We start from the raw sequence: 16,697 nt of genomic DNA on the forward strand, positions 1-16,697 counted from the left end.
GCCGGAAGTGAGCGCCAACAAGCATGGCGTCTGTGTGCTGTGTGGCGGCTGTTTCCCGGCTCCTGAGGGCGGGGAGTGCTCGGGGCAGCAGGTATGAGGGCGACCTGGGAAGGTCAGGATTTCACTGGAGTGCGGGTGGCAGAGATCCAGTGTAACCGAAGCAGAATCGGGCGGCGTTGTCCAAATTCCTGCGACCGATTTGCTGTCCTGATATCCTCACCGCACTGCTTCCCCACTCACTCTCCAAGTTCCGGAGCCCACACCTTCTCTCCCCACGCCCCCCCCCCCCAAACGCATACGTAGCCCATACCCCCATCTCACACTTCCTCCAACCCGCTAAAGCCCGCACTCCTTGCAACCCATATCCACCTCCATATGTCTGCTATACTTCCAGACCCTAGATCCCCAACCAGCCATTCAGCACCAACCTCCTCCATCTTCTACCTTCTAGGCTGCTTTTCTCCCCCTTCCTCCTTTGCCCAGTGCCACCTGCTCTGCTTTACTTCACCCCCTTTCAATTCTGCATCTTTTTTTTTGTCCCCATCGCATTTTGAAATAAAGAATCCAAGAGGTCACAGTTTCAAAAGGGACGCAAGAACAGGGAGGACTTTGGTGTTTCAGTTTAATTTGTTGTAATTGGTAGGTTAAAACAGCAGGGGAACCCTTTAATTGTTCATCTCTGTAATGCCATTCATCTAAATCGGGGTTGCCAACCTGGAGTCCATGGACCTCTTATTTAATGGTAGGAGTCCATGGCATTAAAAAAAAGGTTGGGAACCCCTGATCTAGATTGTGGCTGACTGACACATCTCACCCTCATTGCCCTCTCCCTTAGATTCCCCTAAAATCCAGAAATCTGTTAACCTCTTTTATTGATTGAACTTGATGCCTGAGACCCATAGACATCCAGAGTAGAGAATTTAAAATATACACTTCCTCAATCGGAAGAAACCTCCTTTCAGGTCCATGCTAAATGGCCCGCTCTTGATTCGAATAATGTAATCCATGAGTCTACTTATCTGTTATGTGCAACAAAATTAGTGAATAACTTCATGCTTTTCCATATTATGCTACCTCTGACATTTCTTCCATACTTAATGTGATTATACCACAATTAGTGTTTTTTCATCCTACCTTCCCAACTAACCACTACTATCAGTCAATTTATTTGGTACCCCTGGTCAAGTCATTGACATAGATTGTGAACAGTTGAGCTTGAGCAGTGATCTGTGTTGTACTCCATGAATCCCAGCCCGTGAAACCAAGAACAATGTTTATTCACACTCTGATTTTGTCTGATAACTAATTCATAATCCATGTAATACTATAAAATGCTTACAATGACACAGTTTGTAGAACTGCACTACCAACTTGGGTTCAAACCTGGACTCTGATGCTCTGTGCAGTTTTCTGTTTTCCACCCACATCCTAATGACATGCAGTTTGATAGGTAAATTGTTCCTAGTGCATGTGGGAATGACAGGATTTGAGAGAAAAATATGATAATATAGGGAGAATAAAACTGGTTTAGTGTAGAATTGGGATTACCATGCTTGTCAGTATTGGCTGAAGGGTCCATTTCTTTGTAGATTGACTATTGACCCCTAGATCTGCATTCTTTAACTTTATTAACCAACATCACATGTGGGACTTTTGAACTCCAAATGGATCACATCAACTGGTTCTCCTTTTTATCTATTCTGAGTCGCATTCTTAAAGAACTAAATATTGTTAACTATTTTTTGTTTCATAGTCCAGTCTGACTCTAATGGTGTTCTAATATGGCATCCTTCTCTATAGATGGCAGTGTCTTCCTTTCCACTGAAGTTAGGTTACTGCATAATTAGTTCCATGCATTTTCCCTCATCTCTTTTAAATATTAGGGCTACATTTGCTCTCCTTGAGGTTATAAAAACAGTTCCGGAATCTGGTATTTTTGGTAGATCATAGCCAAAATGCTCACAGCAGCCACATCCTTTAAACTGTTGAGATATGGATCATTAAGTTATTGGGCTTATCTGTTTTTAGACTCACCAACTTTTGCATTCTTTTCTAATGCACATTTGCTTGATTTTCTGGCATTTTGGACAAGTATTTTTATTTAATTTTTATTCCTCTCTGCTTTCCTTATTCTCCTTTATAAAATCACTGTCTAGAAGAGATCCATGTTAGTTATTTCCCTTTTTTATATCTAACTGAGCTATGTAGTATTTAATACCATGTGTATTTTCCATGTGAATTGCATATGTTCTACATTTCCTCTTGGCTTTTTGTACTTATTTTTTCCAGCAAATCATGTATATCGTAACTTCCAATGCATTTTTCAAATCAGCAAGATTCAATTCACTTAAAACCTTAGATTGAATTGCTCAAGATCTGTGTAAAATTTAATTGCTATGAACATGCTTCCTATTGGCTCTTTTGGGGTGATTGTCAATTTCTCATTGCACAAAATGAGATTCAAAATAGCTTTTTCCCTTCAATATTGACTCAGAAATATACTTTTGTGACATGTTTCATGAATTTGTTCCCCACCTTATTACCTCAATTTGACTTGTCTAATCTATGTAGTTTGAAGTTTTCTGATTGTTTTACTACATCTGGTGTTCCTTTAACCTGATTTATATCATATACTATATAACAAACATTATTGACAACATATCCATAACTCTTTAGTATTCTCTGCCTTTCTCTTTGAAATTAATACCCTTTAACTTCTATTTGTGCCATTAAGAAAGCAGTTAGGGAAAAAAAAACAAGATCTTGCCCTGTAGAGTGTAGCAGCAGGGGAGTCACTACAAGCTTTATGAAACAGTGGTTTGATAACAACTAGAATATTGTGTCTGGGAACTGTTCATTAGGAAAGATAAGCTCATACACAACAGAAAGAGGCCCTTTTAATGCAGCATGTCTATGCTACTTGCTGTACCTACCAACAGTAAATTTTATTTACCCACTTTAGGCTGTAGTCTTCTATGCTTTGTTGAGTCAGGTTCTTGTCTAGATGCTTTTTAAATGTTGTGAAAGTTTCTGCAATATACCTCTTCAAGCTATGCAATCCAGAATCCAACCAGCCTCTGTTTCTCCTCAACCCTCTAAGCTATCACTTTAAACCTCTTGCCTCACCCTCCCACCATGGAATCCATCTACCCTATCTCTCCCATTCATACTTTAAATAACTCTTTCAAGTCACCAGACTCCTCTCCTCAAGGGAAAACAGACCCATTCATCTCCATCTCTCCTCATAGCTATAATGCTCCAATTCATGCAATATCCTGTTGAATTTGCTGCACCACAATCATATCTTTCCTGTTGTGTGGTGACTAGGACTGTACATAATATTTCATATGTAGCCTAACCACATTTTATGGATCTGAAACATGACATTCAAGCTCTTATATTCCATGTCAGGAGCACCGATATGCCTTCTTCACTACCTTACTCACCTGCAGTGTAAATTCCAGTGATCTTTCGGTGCATCCCAAAGTCTCTCTGCTCGTCAACACTTCATAGGATTTATCACCTGTCTCAGCTTACCATAGAGGACCTTGTTAAAGACCCATTTAAAGTTATGTATACAACATCTACTACACTTCCTCATTAATATGCTTAGTTGCCTTCTCAAAGAACTCTATCAAATTTGAGTGACCGTATTTCCCATGAACAAAGCCATCCCGACTATCCTTAATCAACCCCAGTCTTTCCTGGTAAAGATCAGTACCTTGGAATTTTTTTCCAATAGTTTCTGTCCTACTGAAAAGTCTAACATGTAGTTTCCAGACATCCTTGCTGCCCTTTTTGATTAATAGAACAATATTTGCTAATCTCCAGTCATACAGTACATTGCAGCTAATGAAAATGCAAAAGTATCTGTTAAGGTCCCAGCAGTCTCCTCTTTTACCTCCCTTAGCAGCCTGGGATCCATTTCATCAGGCTTTGGAGACTTGCCCACCTTCATGTGTCCCAACACATCTAGCACTTCATCCTTCCTAATGCTAACGTGCTGCTGAACATCACCGTTGTTTTCTCTAAGCTCTCATTGTACCATGACTTTCTCACCAAGTGCAGAGAGAAGTATTTATTTGGGACATCCCCTTATCCTTTGGCTTCACACTCAGATTTCCCCCTACAATCCCAAAGGGGCCTGGTCTTTTTTGGATTACTCATAAGAATACCTTGGGATTCACTTAATCCTGTCTGCAAATGTTATTTAATGACCTCTTTTTGCCCTGTTAATTTACTTTCTAACACCCTCTAGCTTCATAGTTAACACCATTTGCCGTCGCTTATACCACAATTTCAGGTCAAGACCCTTCATTAATGCTGGAAAGGCCCCAAAACATCTACTGTTTAGGCCCCCTGCCCGACTTGCAGAGTTCGTTCAGCATTTTGTGTATGTTGCCTATCTACTGGATGTTGTTTTACTCAGAATCAGCTGTTCCTAATTTATCAGGTTCTGCTTAAGTTATGAAAACCAGTTTCCCCCCCCAGTGGAAGTCTCTAATTTGCAGACCATACTTATCACTCCCCATAACAGCCTGAAACTTAAAGAATTACAAATTCTATTCTATAAAATGCTCATCACTGACTCTGTAACAGTACTTACAAGGCTGTTGGTCTATCTTCCTCCCTCTGTTTGGGGGGAGGGTATGGCAGGGGGATTATAATATAACCCCACTAAAGAGATAGCCACTTCATTATTTATGTCTCTTTGGTAGAGCCGTCCAAGTCTTTCACTGATGTTTTCTGTAATCAATCGTTTGATGCCTCAGAGGCTCCTTGTATTAAAATAAATGCACTTCTGTTTTATCTCGCACCCATCTACTCTTGGGAAAATAATTCCAATGTATTTGGGCTGGAGATCCTGGTGATGTTCTCTGCCAGTGGAAAAAATTGCAGGGAGATCTAACAGAGGTATTTTCAGGTCATGTAGCTAGAGCAAAACTTTGCATTGCAGAGGATCAAGAACTAGAGGATGTAGAATGAAGGTGACCAAACCCAACATAAGGAAAAATGTTTTGTTTACACCAAGTGTTCAGGATCTGTAATTCACTGCCAGGGATTGTTATGGAGGCAGATTCAGTTAAGTATTCAGAAGGGAGGTGGGTAAGTATCTGAAAGGGAATTATTTACAGTGGAGTTAGTTCTATTGAACTGTTACTAGAACCCTTAAAACCTTCTAATGCTGTAAATATAATTTTCTCAGAGCTGAATAAAGTTTCTAAATCTCAGAGATAAATCTGATCAGGAATGAATCATAGAATCACTGAAAATGAAACTAAAGGCAGCATTGGGCCAATAGTGTCCTTACTGTTTTAAACAAATCAAATCGATTTCATTCAAATCCTCTTTTAGATATATGGTGAGTTTCTGTTTCTACTACCCTTTCAAGTGGTGTATCAGATCTCCATCTTCCTTAAGTGATTTCTTTACCCCATCCACCATGTCTTCTCTAATCCCTTTAACAAATTTAACTCTCCTCCAGATTACAAGTCCATAATTTAATACACTTCAGTCAAATCTATGGTCATTGTCTATCTCTGCGTTTGGGCCACTGATGAACTACTTACTCGGGCTCTGATTTCAGGTCCACTAACAAAGTGCTTCTTTGCATCCAGTTCCTCGTCCACAACTGCTGTTGACTTGAGTCAGCGACTTTTCCATGGCCATTGCAGTTTAACTTTTCATTGTCTGGCATCGCTGATCAGAGATGAGATTTATTTTTCCATCCATATCCACAGTCATCCAGTTGACATAATAATTCGTTTTCATTAGTGTGTCACCGAGATTTGTAATTTGTTTGTGCGGTATAATAGTTGTGTGTATTTACATAATCTGGAGGCTCGCTGGTTTTAAATGGTTTCCATTAGTAAATATTGTCATGTTCAGTTACTCGTGTCAGTAAGTAACTGAGATTAGCCTGGCCATTCGTACCCTGTATGTCAATTTAATCTGGCAGCATTTCCCTCATTGCAGCACTTGGTGCCTCCAGTAATGCAGCCTTGACACAATGTGTGGTGAGCTTTATCAAATGCTGCATTTCTCAACAGTTCTGATCTTTATCTTTCAGGTTAATTTTTTATACTGTGTCTAGACGTGGGTTTAGAAAAGCACCAAAGAAAAATGAACCTCGGAAAGTGGAAGCAGAGAAGACGGTTCAGAAAGATTTACCCTCGAACGTGAACCAGACGAGCAAAAGCAGCCTGACCCCAGTGCTGGAGGAGCCGTTACTTTCGAAATCAGCATTGTCATTCAGGCGACTCATCAAACCCTTTGTGTTTACTGTAGGGGTAAGTTAACATCGCTTGAAGATAAATTCGTACTACTTTCGAAATAGTTGAGTTATACTGAGATATTCTTTCACGGGTACTGGCTGCCTCTCAGTTTTGTACGAGTTCCTCTGTATCAACAGGCCATAAATTGACTGGAGATTCTGTCTTTCCCACTGTACTTATGTAGACTATCACTCTACAAAAGTCACGATGAGGAACGTTGATTGGTTTAGGTTTTAGACATGGAGGCTGATTATTCCACACAATCACGAAAGCTCACCAATGTCTCCTCTTTCTGAGGAGGCTGAAGAGAGCTGGACTATGTACACCTATACTCTCAACCTTCTGCAGATGTGCATTAGAGAACATTCTCACAAGCTGCGTCACTGCATGGTACGGAAACTGCTCTGCAGCAGACAGGAAGTTTCTACGATGGGTAGTCAAAACTGCCCAATGCACCAGCAGCACCAGCCTACTCACCATCAAGGACGTACTGTGTACATAGAAAGATAGCGGAAAAGGGCAAGTATGCCATGGAGGATCCCATCCTTCATGGACTGTTTCTCTCACTCCCATCAGGGAGGAGGCTATCTAGCATCTGCACCAGGTCCACCAGACTAAGACACAGTTACTTCCCTCAAGCATTAAGGCTGATCAACACCTCCACCCACATCCCCACACACCTCGACAGGTTTCCTCCGCCATCCGAAGATAGAGCGTTCCTATGAAATGGTCTGTAAGCTGAAATGTGGTAAAGTGAAGAGGCAATTACCATTTATTAATATGGGAAAAATCTGTGAGTGTTCCCAAACCCAAAAAAATAACCTACTAAATCATGCCAAATAACACAAAACCTAAATTAACAGTAACATATAGTAAAAGCAGGAATGATATGATAAATACACAGCCTATATAAAGTAGAAATACTTTTCTGCAATCATTGCAGCACTATCCACAGTAGCAAAAATCTCACGCAAGCGCTCTCGGCAGAAGCATTCTTTCCAGTAACCTTTAAGCTATGAAGCTGCCAAATCATACCAAATAACACATAAAAATACACAGCCTATATAAAGTAGAAATATGTCTGTACAGTGTAGTATTACTTACCAGAATCAGGAAGACAGCGAGCACACTGATGATGGTGTGTTAGGCTGAGTCGTTGGAGGTTGGGGTGGTGGGACACTGCGGTGTCATCTCATCGTCGTCTGTCTCCATCAGGGCAGGAGGTCATCTTCTTCTATGTCTGCCTGCTTCGATGTCAAAGATCGATGTTCGTCGTCTGCTGTGGCTAATGTGGAAGGCTTGAAAAACGACAGTATGCTTGACTGCTTAGCCTCATGCATTTTTCTATCATACAGTTCTTTGTAAGCACTCACACCATCCTGCAAATATGCCCTAAACCTACATACCCTTTCAAAATTAAAGTCATACTTTTCTGCAATCATTGCAGCATTGTCAATCACAGTGAAAATCTAGCACAGTTGCTTCACGTTCAGTTCCTGGATGACTTCACTTTCAGTCTGTTCCGGACTGTGTTTGGTTTTGATTGTTATCCTTTCCTTTTCCAATTGCATCAGCTCTTCATCGATCAGTTCTTGGTCATGGGATGCCAAAACCTCTTCAACATCATCTTCATCTACTCCTACAAGCCGAACTCACTTTGTCCTTACTTCGTTCACCACGATCGAAAAAATTAATTATGTCTAGTTTTACGCTAACTGTAACACCCTTATGAGCTCTTTTAGGCTTTTCCGATACCTTAGAACTCATCTTGCTAACGGATGCACAAAGTAAATCGACATAAAGCACAGATGTTCACAGTCACATATTTAAGCAATGCAGGCTAGAATGCATTTCCAGGAGAAGAGCTTGGCTGCTCGGGGCGCGCAGTGCCTTTTTCACACACTGCCTTTTTCCGTAACAGTGTAAACACCTTCTGTTAGCGAAAACAGGTAACTAATGTAGGTCTTTCGTAACAGTGAGGTGTCGTAAAGTGAATGTTCAAAAATGGGGCACTCCTGTACTTTTATCATTTCTTATCAGCCGCCTTACGTACGGGCACTTCTGTGCCTAGTATAACTTTATGGATGTACAATCAATTTATGTATAAAACCTATCTTGTGCAATTATATATATTTTTTGTTACTGTGTTCTTTATCTTACTGTGGTTTTTTGTGTGTGCTGCATTGTATCCAGAGTAACAATTAGTTTTTTTTTCTCCTTTACACTTGTGTACTGGAAATGACATTAAACAATCGTGAATCATCAGGATTGTTAATCAGGCAATGAACCCAGTGAATTGGCTATCAAATTTTGTTTGCCACATCAGCACTATGTCCTTGATTTCAATTTCTCATTGTCTTTTATTTTCTGTTCCACAATTCTGTTGCCTCTTTTATCATTTGTAATCTGGTATGGTGCATTCCATGTTCTCATTATTTTTAGCTGCAATTTTATTCTCATACATTTGTTATTTATGTATTTCATTACAGAATGAGATAATTTATCTTTTCAGATCCGTGCTAACTCCCAGCAGAACAGAGTCCCAGTCTCTTCCACTGATCACCCCATTATACCCTCATAGCACTATCATATAGCCATCAATTCCTCTTTGGTTCTTTTACATGTTACCTACATAAAGGAATAAATCACAATAGTTAATTAACCTATCACAATGTTTGGGAAGTATGAGGATACTAGAGCACTCAGAGGGAACCCAGTGCAAACTCCACATAGATTTCACTTAAATTCTTTTTTATCTAAATTACTGTTTCCTTAAATAATAGAGTAATATTTGCTACCCTACAATCTGCGAGAACCATTTCGCATCTGTGGAGTTTTGAAAGATGGTGCTATCATCAGCCATTTCTTCCAAAATTCTGCAATGTAGATCCAATCCTCAGGATTTATCATTTTGTGGACAGTATTTCTATTATTTCCCTGGAAATAATTTCCCTTCTCCATTTTGCATAGCTATTAGCCAGAAGAGTCCCAGGAATCAATGGGGAGTCAGTCTTTATATATTCATGGACCTTTCCTTCTGTCTTCATGGTAGTCTCTTCTCATTTAAAAGTTGAGAATACAGTGCTTATTTTGGAAGTCATTGTGAATGACTTGTCTAATATATCCAATTGTGTAACTGCAAAATTGTGAGAATAAGACTAGAAAAAAAGTATTGGAGCAATTACACATCTTAATTTGATATTGGTTTGAACTGAGGCAGACTGTTATTGATGCCTTAGTTAGCATAGTGGTTTGCATGCCCTTATGGAGATGTGTTTCTATCGGCAGCCAAACATGAAGACTTTTGGTTGGGTTGAGTTGTTCTCCGATCTTGCCAATCCATTTGCAAATGTTTCATCACCGTATGAGGAGACATCATTGGTGCATTGTTCAATTGTGGTGTGTCCTCTGAATGCTTGGCTTTATATACTTATTAATCAGTTGATTGGTTATTATGGGGACAATTGTCACTTATCTCATTGTCACTTGTCTCATCCCTGATTGGTTGCATGGTGAACTCTGTGGAATGTCTGGAATTTTGCCTGCATTGGCTTATAATTGGGAATGAGGTCTTCATGTCTATTAATAGAATTGTTTGTGGAAAGCCATGCTTCTAGGAATTCGCTGGCATGATGCATGCTTGCTTGTGCCATGACTTTCACTGATGCCCAGTCGAATTAACAGCCAGTTGATGTTCATGGATCCTTCTGGGTAGCTTTTTCCCCAGTTTGGCTAATGTGATATTTGCTGCAGTCCTTGCACTGGATTTTGTAGACCACATTGGTCTTGTCCAATAGCTTGGTGTGCTCTTTTGTGTGCAGAGTACTCTCCTCAATGTTTATGCATGACTGAAATTCTATGCTCTTGGAGCAGTTGAACTGTCATTTTCAAGATGTGTATGGAAGGACAATTCTTGGTTGGCGCATTGTCATCCTTGTAGGAATGATTGTATAAAGTTACGAGACATGAAGTTATCAGTGACAAGACCCCCTCCCTATGTCACAATTGAGTTTTTCTAATGATGACTGACTGATAAGTATATAAAAGCCAAACATTCAGAGGACATACCACAATTGAACAACACACTGAAGATGTCTCCTCATACAGCAATGAAAAATTTGCAAATGGATTGCCAAGATCAGAGATCAATTCAACTCAGCCATCAACCACCAAAACTATACATTTTCTGAGTTGTTTCCATGAAGACTTTTTTTTAAATTGAATCTCTGTGGTCTGCCAGTTGAGCAATTTAGTCATCTCATTTGCTAGCTATTTCTCAAATGTCTGTTGACCTCCCATTTGGAAACATTGATCAGTTCTGTCCAAATAGCCGAACGGTTAATGAATTCTGAATTGTAGCTACTCTGTTTTAAATAAATTTTCTCCCCCCTCTTTTATACCCCTTGCGTTTTTGTTCAAAATTTTGAATTTGTTTTTGCTGGCCATTGAATTGCTGTCAGTGCAGACCTTGCTGATCTTTGACGTTTACAAAGGTCAGCAGCACTGTTGATTGATAGAAGGTTGGTTAGAAGGCAGAAAGCAAAGTTCGAAGTAAATTTTAATATCAAAGTACATGTACGTCTCCATATACAACTCTGAGCTTCATTTTCTTGTGGGCATACTCAACAAATCTACAGTGTAGTAACTATAACAGAATCAACGAATGACTGCCCAATGAGAGTGTTCAACCAGAGTGCAGACGACAACAAACCGTGCAACTGCAAATATAAATAATTAACAATAAATAATGAGAACACGAGACAAAGAGTCCTTGAATGTGAGTCCTTTGGATTTCATTGATGGAGCAAGTGAAGTCGAGTGAAGTTATCCCCTTTTGTTCAGGAGCCTGATGATTGAGGCTGGTGGTGCAAGTCCTGAAGCCCTTGTACGTTCTTCCTGATAGAAACAGTGAGAAGAGAACGTGTCCTGGGTGGTGGGGATCCTTGATGAATGCTGCGTTACTACGACAATGTTTCATGTAGATGTGCTCAGTGGTTAGGAGGGCTTTACTCATGATGGTCCGGACCAGATCCGCTACTTTTTATAGGATTTTCTGTTCAAGGGCATTGGTGTTTCCATACCAGGTTGTGATGCAACCAGTCAATGTACTCTCCAATACACGTCTAAGGTTCTGAGAATTCCTATATTGGTGTTCCCTAAGGGCCAGTGAGGGAACACTGCTTTTTTGAAATTTATTATTGCCCTGGATTTGGGTATGCAGGTTTAAGGTTACTGATTTGTAGATGTATTGAGCACTGTTGTTTGGCTTTGCTAGGCTACTGCTGTGTACGTGATTGCAAGAAACTGCGGAGAGTTGTGGGCTTTTCTCAGCACATCATGGAAACCATCCTTTCCTCTAAAGACTCTTTCTTGCTACCTTGGTAAAGTAGCCAACACAATCAAAGACCACACCACCCCAGATATTCTCTCTTCTCTCCTATTCCATTGCACAGAAGATATTAAAACTTGAAAACACCTACCACCAGGCTCGGGGACAATTTCTGCCCCAGAGTTATAAGAGTACTGAATTGTTCCTTAATGCAAAGTGGGACTCTTGACTCCACAGTCTACCTTATGATCTTGCACTTTATTTGTCAACCTGCACTGGACTTTCTCTGCAGTTGTTGCACTTTATTCTGCAGTTTGTTACTCATTTACCACAATGCACTGTAATGATATGATCTGTATGAACAGTTTGCAATACAAGCTTTTCAATGTATCCTGGTGCATGTGACTATGATAAACCAATTGAAATTACAATTCAAAGTACCGTCATTTTCAAAGATTATGCAGACGTGCACGGACCCACCCTCCTTCCCCCCGGTCTGTAGATTCTGTAGAGATTTGCAAGTCTGTTATTTCTTCCTCTTGACTAGTTTCATGTACATGAATCTTTTGTCTTCCACATGGTGGGTTGCCCAGTAGGTAATATAATTTCATGGAGGTTGTAAACATTACACCAAATAGGAGTCAAGACTTAATTGTGAGTAATACGATATACAAAACTCTATTTTAAGGCAGAAACTGAGCACTAGTTTATGTAGTTCACAGGGACCACATTCGGCGTGGCAGCCATTTGGCAGTATGAAGCACTCAAATCCAGAGTTCAAAGTTACTTCAATGACCTGCGATTGGATTGGTTAGAAAAACATCAACCACCTAAAGCCGGAGACATCAGGAAGCAGGTAAATGATTCTTGAAATGTTTACTGCATGCAGTCTTATTTTGTTTTCAGTTTCTTTCAAATTATAAGATACTAATTAGTGTTATTTCCTGAATACAGTTCCTATAAAATGTAGCCTCCCCTGCCCCCACCCTTTGGAAGTTTTCATGTTTTATTGTTTTACAACACAGAATTACAAAGAAGATTCTTTTGTATCAAAGTGAAAACAGGTCTCTGCAAAATGATCTAAATTAATTACAAATATAAAACACAATAATTAATTGTACAAGTATTCACCTTCTTCAAATCAAAATTTAGTAGATGTACCTTTGGCAGCAATTACAGCCTTGAGTCTGTGTGGACAGGTCTCTATCAGCTTTGCACATCTGGGCACTGCAATTTTTTCCCCATTCTTCTTTATAAAACTGCTCAAACTCTGGCAGATTGAATGGGGATTGTGAATGAATAGCCCTTCTTAATTTCAGCCACAAATTCTCAATTGGATTGAGGTCTGGGCTCTGACTTGGTCGCTCCAGGACACTAACTTTGTTTTTGAGCCATTTTTGGGTAGCTTTAGGTTTACGCTTGAGGTCATTGTCTTGCTGGAAAACAAATCTCCCAAGTTACAGTTCTCTTGAAGACTGCATCAGGTTTTCTTTGAGGATTTCCCTCTATTTTGCTGTATTTATTTTACCCTCTACCTTCACAAGCCTTCCAGGACCTGCTGCAGTGAAGTATCCCCACAGCATGATGCAGCCACCACCATGCTTCACGGTAGTGATGGAGTGATTTTGATGATGTACGGTGTTTGGCTTATGCCAAAAATAGCATTTAGTCCAAAGACCAAAAAGCTCAATTTTAGTTTCATCAGGCCATCAAACCTCTTTCTTCCAGCTGACTTCAGACTCTCACGTGCCTTCTGGCAATCTCTAGCGGAGATTTCATGTAAGCTTTTTTTTAAAGCTTGTAATTGCTCCACGTTATGGGTCTTTGGTGGCCTCCCTCACTAGTTTCCTTCTTGCACAGTCACTTAATTTTTGAGGATAGCCTGCTCTAGGCAGATTTACAGATTTGTCGAACTGCCAGGAAAGCCACTTGGTTGATGAATTGTTAGAGGTGAAGTTCTATTAGCAATGTTCATGTCCCATGAATTTAAGCAAAGATGGTAACAACTACTTTTTTGTTACACCTAATGTTCTAAGGCACTTCTTAGCAAAATTATCAAGCAAGTCTGGTGATAGGCCATATGAAGAGATTTTGGGGAAAATTGAAGTCCCATCTTAGAAGCATCTTAAACAAAAAAAAGGTTATGGATAGATTTACGGAAGAAATGCTAGAAGTTGGGTCCTTAGTACTGATGGAACAGTCATCTATCGTGAACATTACAGCAGGAGAAAGCCTTTTGTCTCCGCAAGTTTGTTCTTCCGTTTAACCACCTCAGTTCCATTTTCCTGCCCCAATATCATTGACCCATGATTACCTAGATGCTAAAACATTGTCAATCTCATCTTTGACTGAACTCAATGACCAAGTATCTACAGTTTTGTCAGTTAGACAGAGGTGCACAACTCACTAAGTAACCTCAGTCATAAATATCCAACCTGTTTTCCTGAGATTGACTTAAGAGTCTAGAACTACAGGGCCCAAAGGGTCTAATATATTAGTGTCATCCTTCAGTCACCTCTGTTTTAAACTCCAGAGTTTTTCTGCTTTATGGCATGTGCTTTTCCAAATTAACTGCCTATACTAATTCAATGAATCTGCATATAGACGTTGACTTTTATATGCAAAGTTTTCTGAACAACTATTCAGAAAATTATTTAGTTGGGAAAAAATCTTCATTTAACTATACTTCATACCAAAGTGAGTAACTTGCCATTTTCTTACATTACTACTCCATTGGCACCTTCTTGTCCAGTGGTACCTAATTGGCCCCATATGGTCAGCAAACTTTGATATAATATATAAACTCATCACTTAAATCATTAGTATTGTTTCCAAATAACGGATATCAAAACACTGATCCTTCCAGTATGCCACTAATTACAGTCGACACAGTTGAAAATGTTTCCTTAATTATACATTGTTTCTGTCTGACCATCAGTGTGTGATAAAATGCTGCTCCGAACCCCACAAGCTCTTGTCTCATTTATCAACTTCGGTCAAATGTTTTTATTGAAAATCCAAAATCACACCGTAGTACAGCTTGGAAGCAGGTCCTTTGGTTCAACTGCCAACCAAAGTGCCTGGCTACGCTGGTCCCATTTGCTTGCATTTTATCGGCATTCCTCTCTAAACCTTTCCTATTCATGTACTTATCCAAATGTCTTTTAAATTACACCTAACTAATTTCTCTGGTAGCTTGTTCCATATATGCACCAGTGTCTGTATGACAAAGTTGTCCCTTAGGTCTTTTTAAATCTTTCACCTCTCACCTTAAATCCATTTCCCCTAGTTTTAGTTCCCTTTCCTCAGGTTAAAGAATGTGTGTGTTCACACTATCTGTCTCCCTAATGATTTTATACAAGTATGTAGTCACCCCTCTTTCTGCTATGGTTTAAGGAATAAAGTTCTAGCTTGTTCATCCTCTCCCTATAACTCAGGCACTCGTGTCTTGGCAACCTTCTGATAAACTCTCGTAAGTCTGAGTGAACTACATTGTGTCATTCCAATCAGCCAATCCACTTCCTCTCAAGCCTCTTCGTTTGCAAGTGTAGATGCCGGTACAAGATGAGGGATCAAGATTTTTTTCTAATCTTAATAGTTCTCCAGCAAGTATTCTTTGGATTCATTATTCTTATTAATTTGTTAATTTCCAGCTGGAATGCTTTTCTGCTATTTGCAATAAGACATGTAAGATATGTGTAATATCTCAGCAATTTTATTATTCTCATCACATTATTTCCTGTTTCAGTACACACCTACCATTCATATTATGTTTACTATTTGCTGGTTTAGTTTCCAACTTGTCAATTTTCATATTGGATGATTTACTTTTTATCATCCATTATTTTTAAATTACCCTGAATCCTTGGTTTTCATGCTTGACACCACTCTATAAGCATCCTCGAATCTAATGTTACCCTTAACTTTTTAATAAGTCACCAATAACAAACTTTTCCTGTGGAAAATTTGTCTCAATGGAAAGCAACTTTAAGAATTTTCAAATACTACTTCAGATTTTTTAGAGGGATACAGCACAATAACAAGCCTGTGCCACCCCATTACACCCAGGTGACCAATTAACGTACCAACCTGTATGTCTTTGGAATGTGGAAGGAAACCGGAGCACCTGAAGAAAACACATGCAGTCACGGCGGGGGTACAAACTCTTTGTGTTCGGCGTCAAGAATTGAATCTGAGTTGCTGATAGCATTACAGTAATCACAGTGCTACCATGCTGCCCCTTTGTGTTACATCTCTCATTTATTAAACTCCTTTTCATCTTGGCCATTATTTACTTCCTATGTATGTAAATGACTATTTAAAATTGAGAGACTTGTCAAGAGTATACGAATATCATTATCAATCAAAAGATGACTACTTTCACATTGCAATCTTTCACTATGATAATGTTAATTAATCCTGAATTATTATACAAGAAGGGGTCTAAAATAGCCAACTCACAGGTTAGTGGCTCGAAATGTTGAATATATTCTATACATGTATTCTGCTGGTCTGATTTGTCTAGATATGAAAATTAATTCAGATTCAGATTCAGTTTATTGTCATTTGCAAACCACAAATGCAATGCAGTTAAAAAATGAGACAACGTTCCTCCAGAATGATATCACAAAAGCACATTACAAAACAGAATACACCAGAAAATCCACATAACGTTTGGCAATCCCCAATCCAGAGTCTAGAGAGGCTGTTGCGTATTAATATCGCGCTACCATCTTAGCGCGTTCCCTGGAAAGGAGCTCTAAACCCACCAGACAAAACAAGACCAAAAACTAAAGCTACAAGACCTGCACAAAACCACATAGTTACAACAGTGCAAACAATAGCATAATTGATAAAAAAAACAGACTATGGGCACAGTAAAAATAGTCCAAAGATGTTAAAGGACTATAAGTTCAAAAGAAATCACCACACAGTTCCCACAAGTCCCCAGAGTCCTGACAGACTCGCCATCCCACACCAGCGGCAGAAGGGAATACCCCTGCTATGGACTTACATGGCGCCGCCCGACTCAACCTCGCAGACGCAGTACACAATGAAAGCTCCGTCGAACCCAGTCTTGCAGACACAGCACA

The 16,697-nt window shown here is 39.6% G+C and overlaps 1 protein-coding gene across 1 annotated transcript in view; it reads left to right on the forward strand.

Moving 5' to 3' along the window:
- Window positions 1-16,697, forward strand: part of parlb (presenilin associated, rhomboid-like b) — a 52,272-nt gene continuing 35,575 nt past the window's right edge. The window contains exons 1-3 of the mRNA XM_059949783.1: window positions 1-91; window positions 6,071-6,290; window positions 12,320-12,460. Of these exons, the coding sequence (XP_059805766.1) occupies window positions 24-91; window positions 6,071-6,290; window positions 12,320-12,460 (429 nt within the window). The 5' untranslated portion in view covers window positions 1-23. The remainder of the gene's footprint in view (window positions 92-6,070; window positions 6,291-12,319; window positions 12,461-16,697) is intronic.

Source organism: Hypanus sabinus, chromosome 2 (genome assembly GCF_030144855.1).
Source record: "Hypanus sabinus isolate sHypSab1 chromosome 2, sHypSab1.hap1, whole genome shotgun sequence".
Lineage (NCBI taxonomy): Eukaryota > Metazoa > Chordata > Chondrichthyes > Myliobatiformes > Dasyatidae > Hypanus > Hypanus sabinus.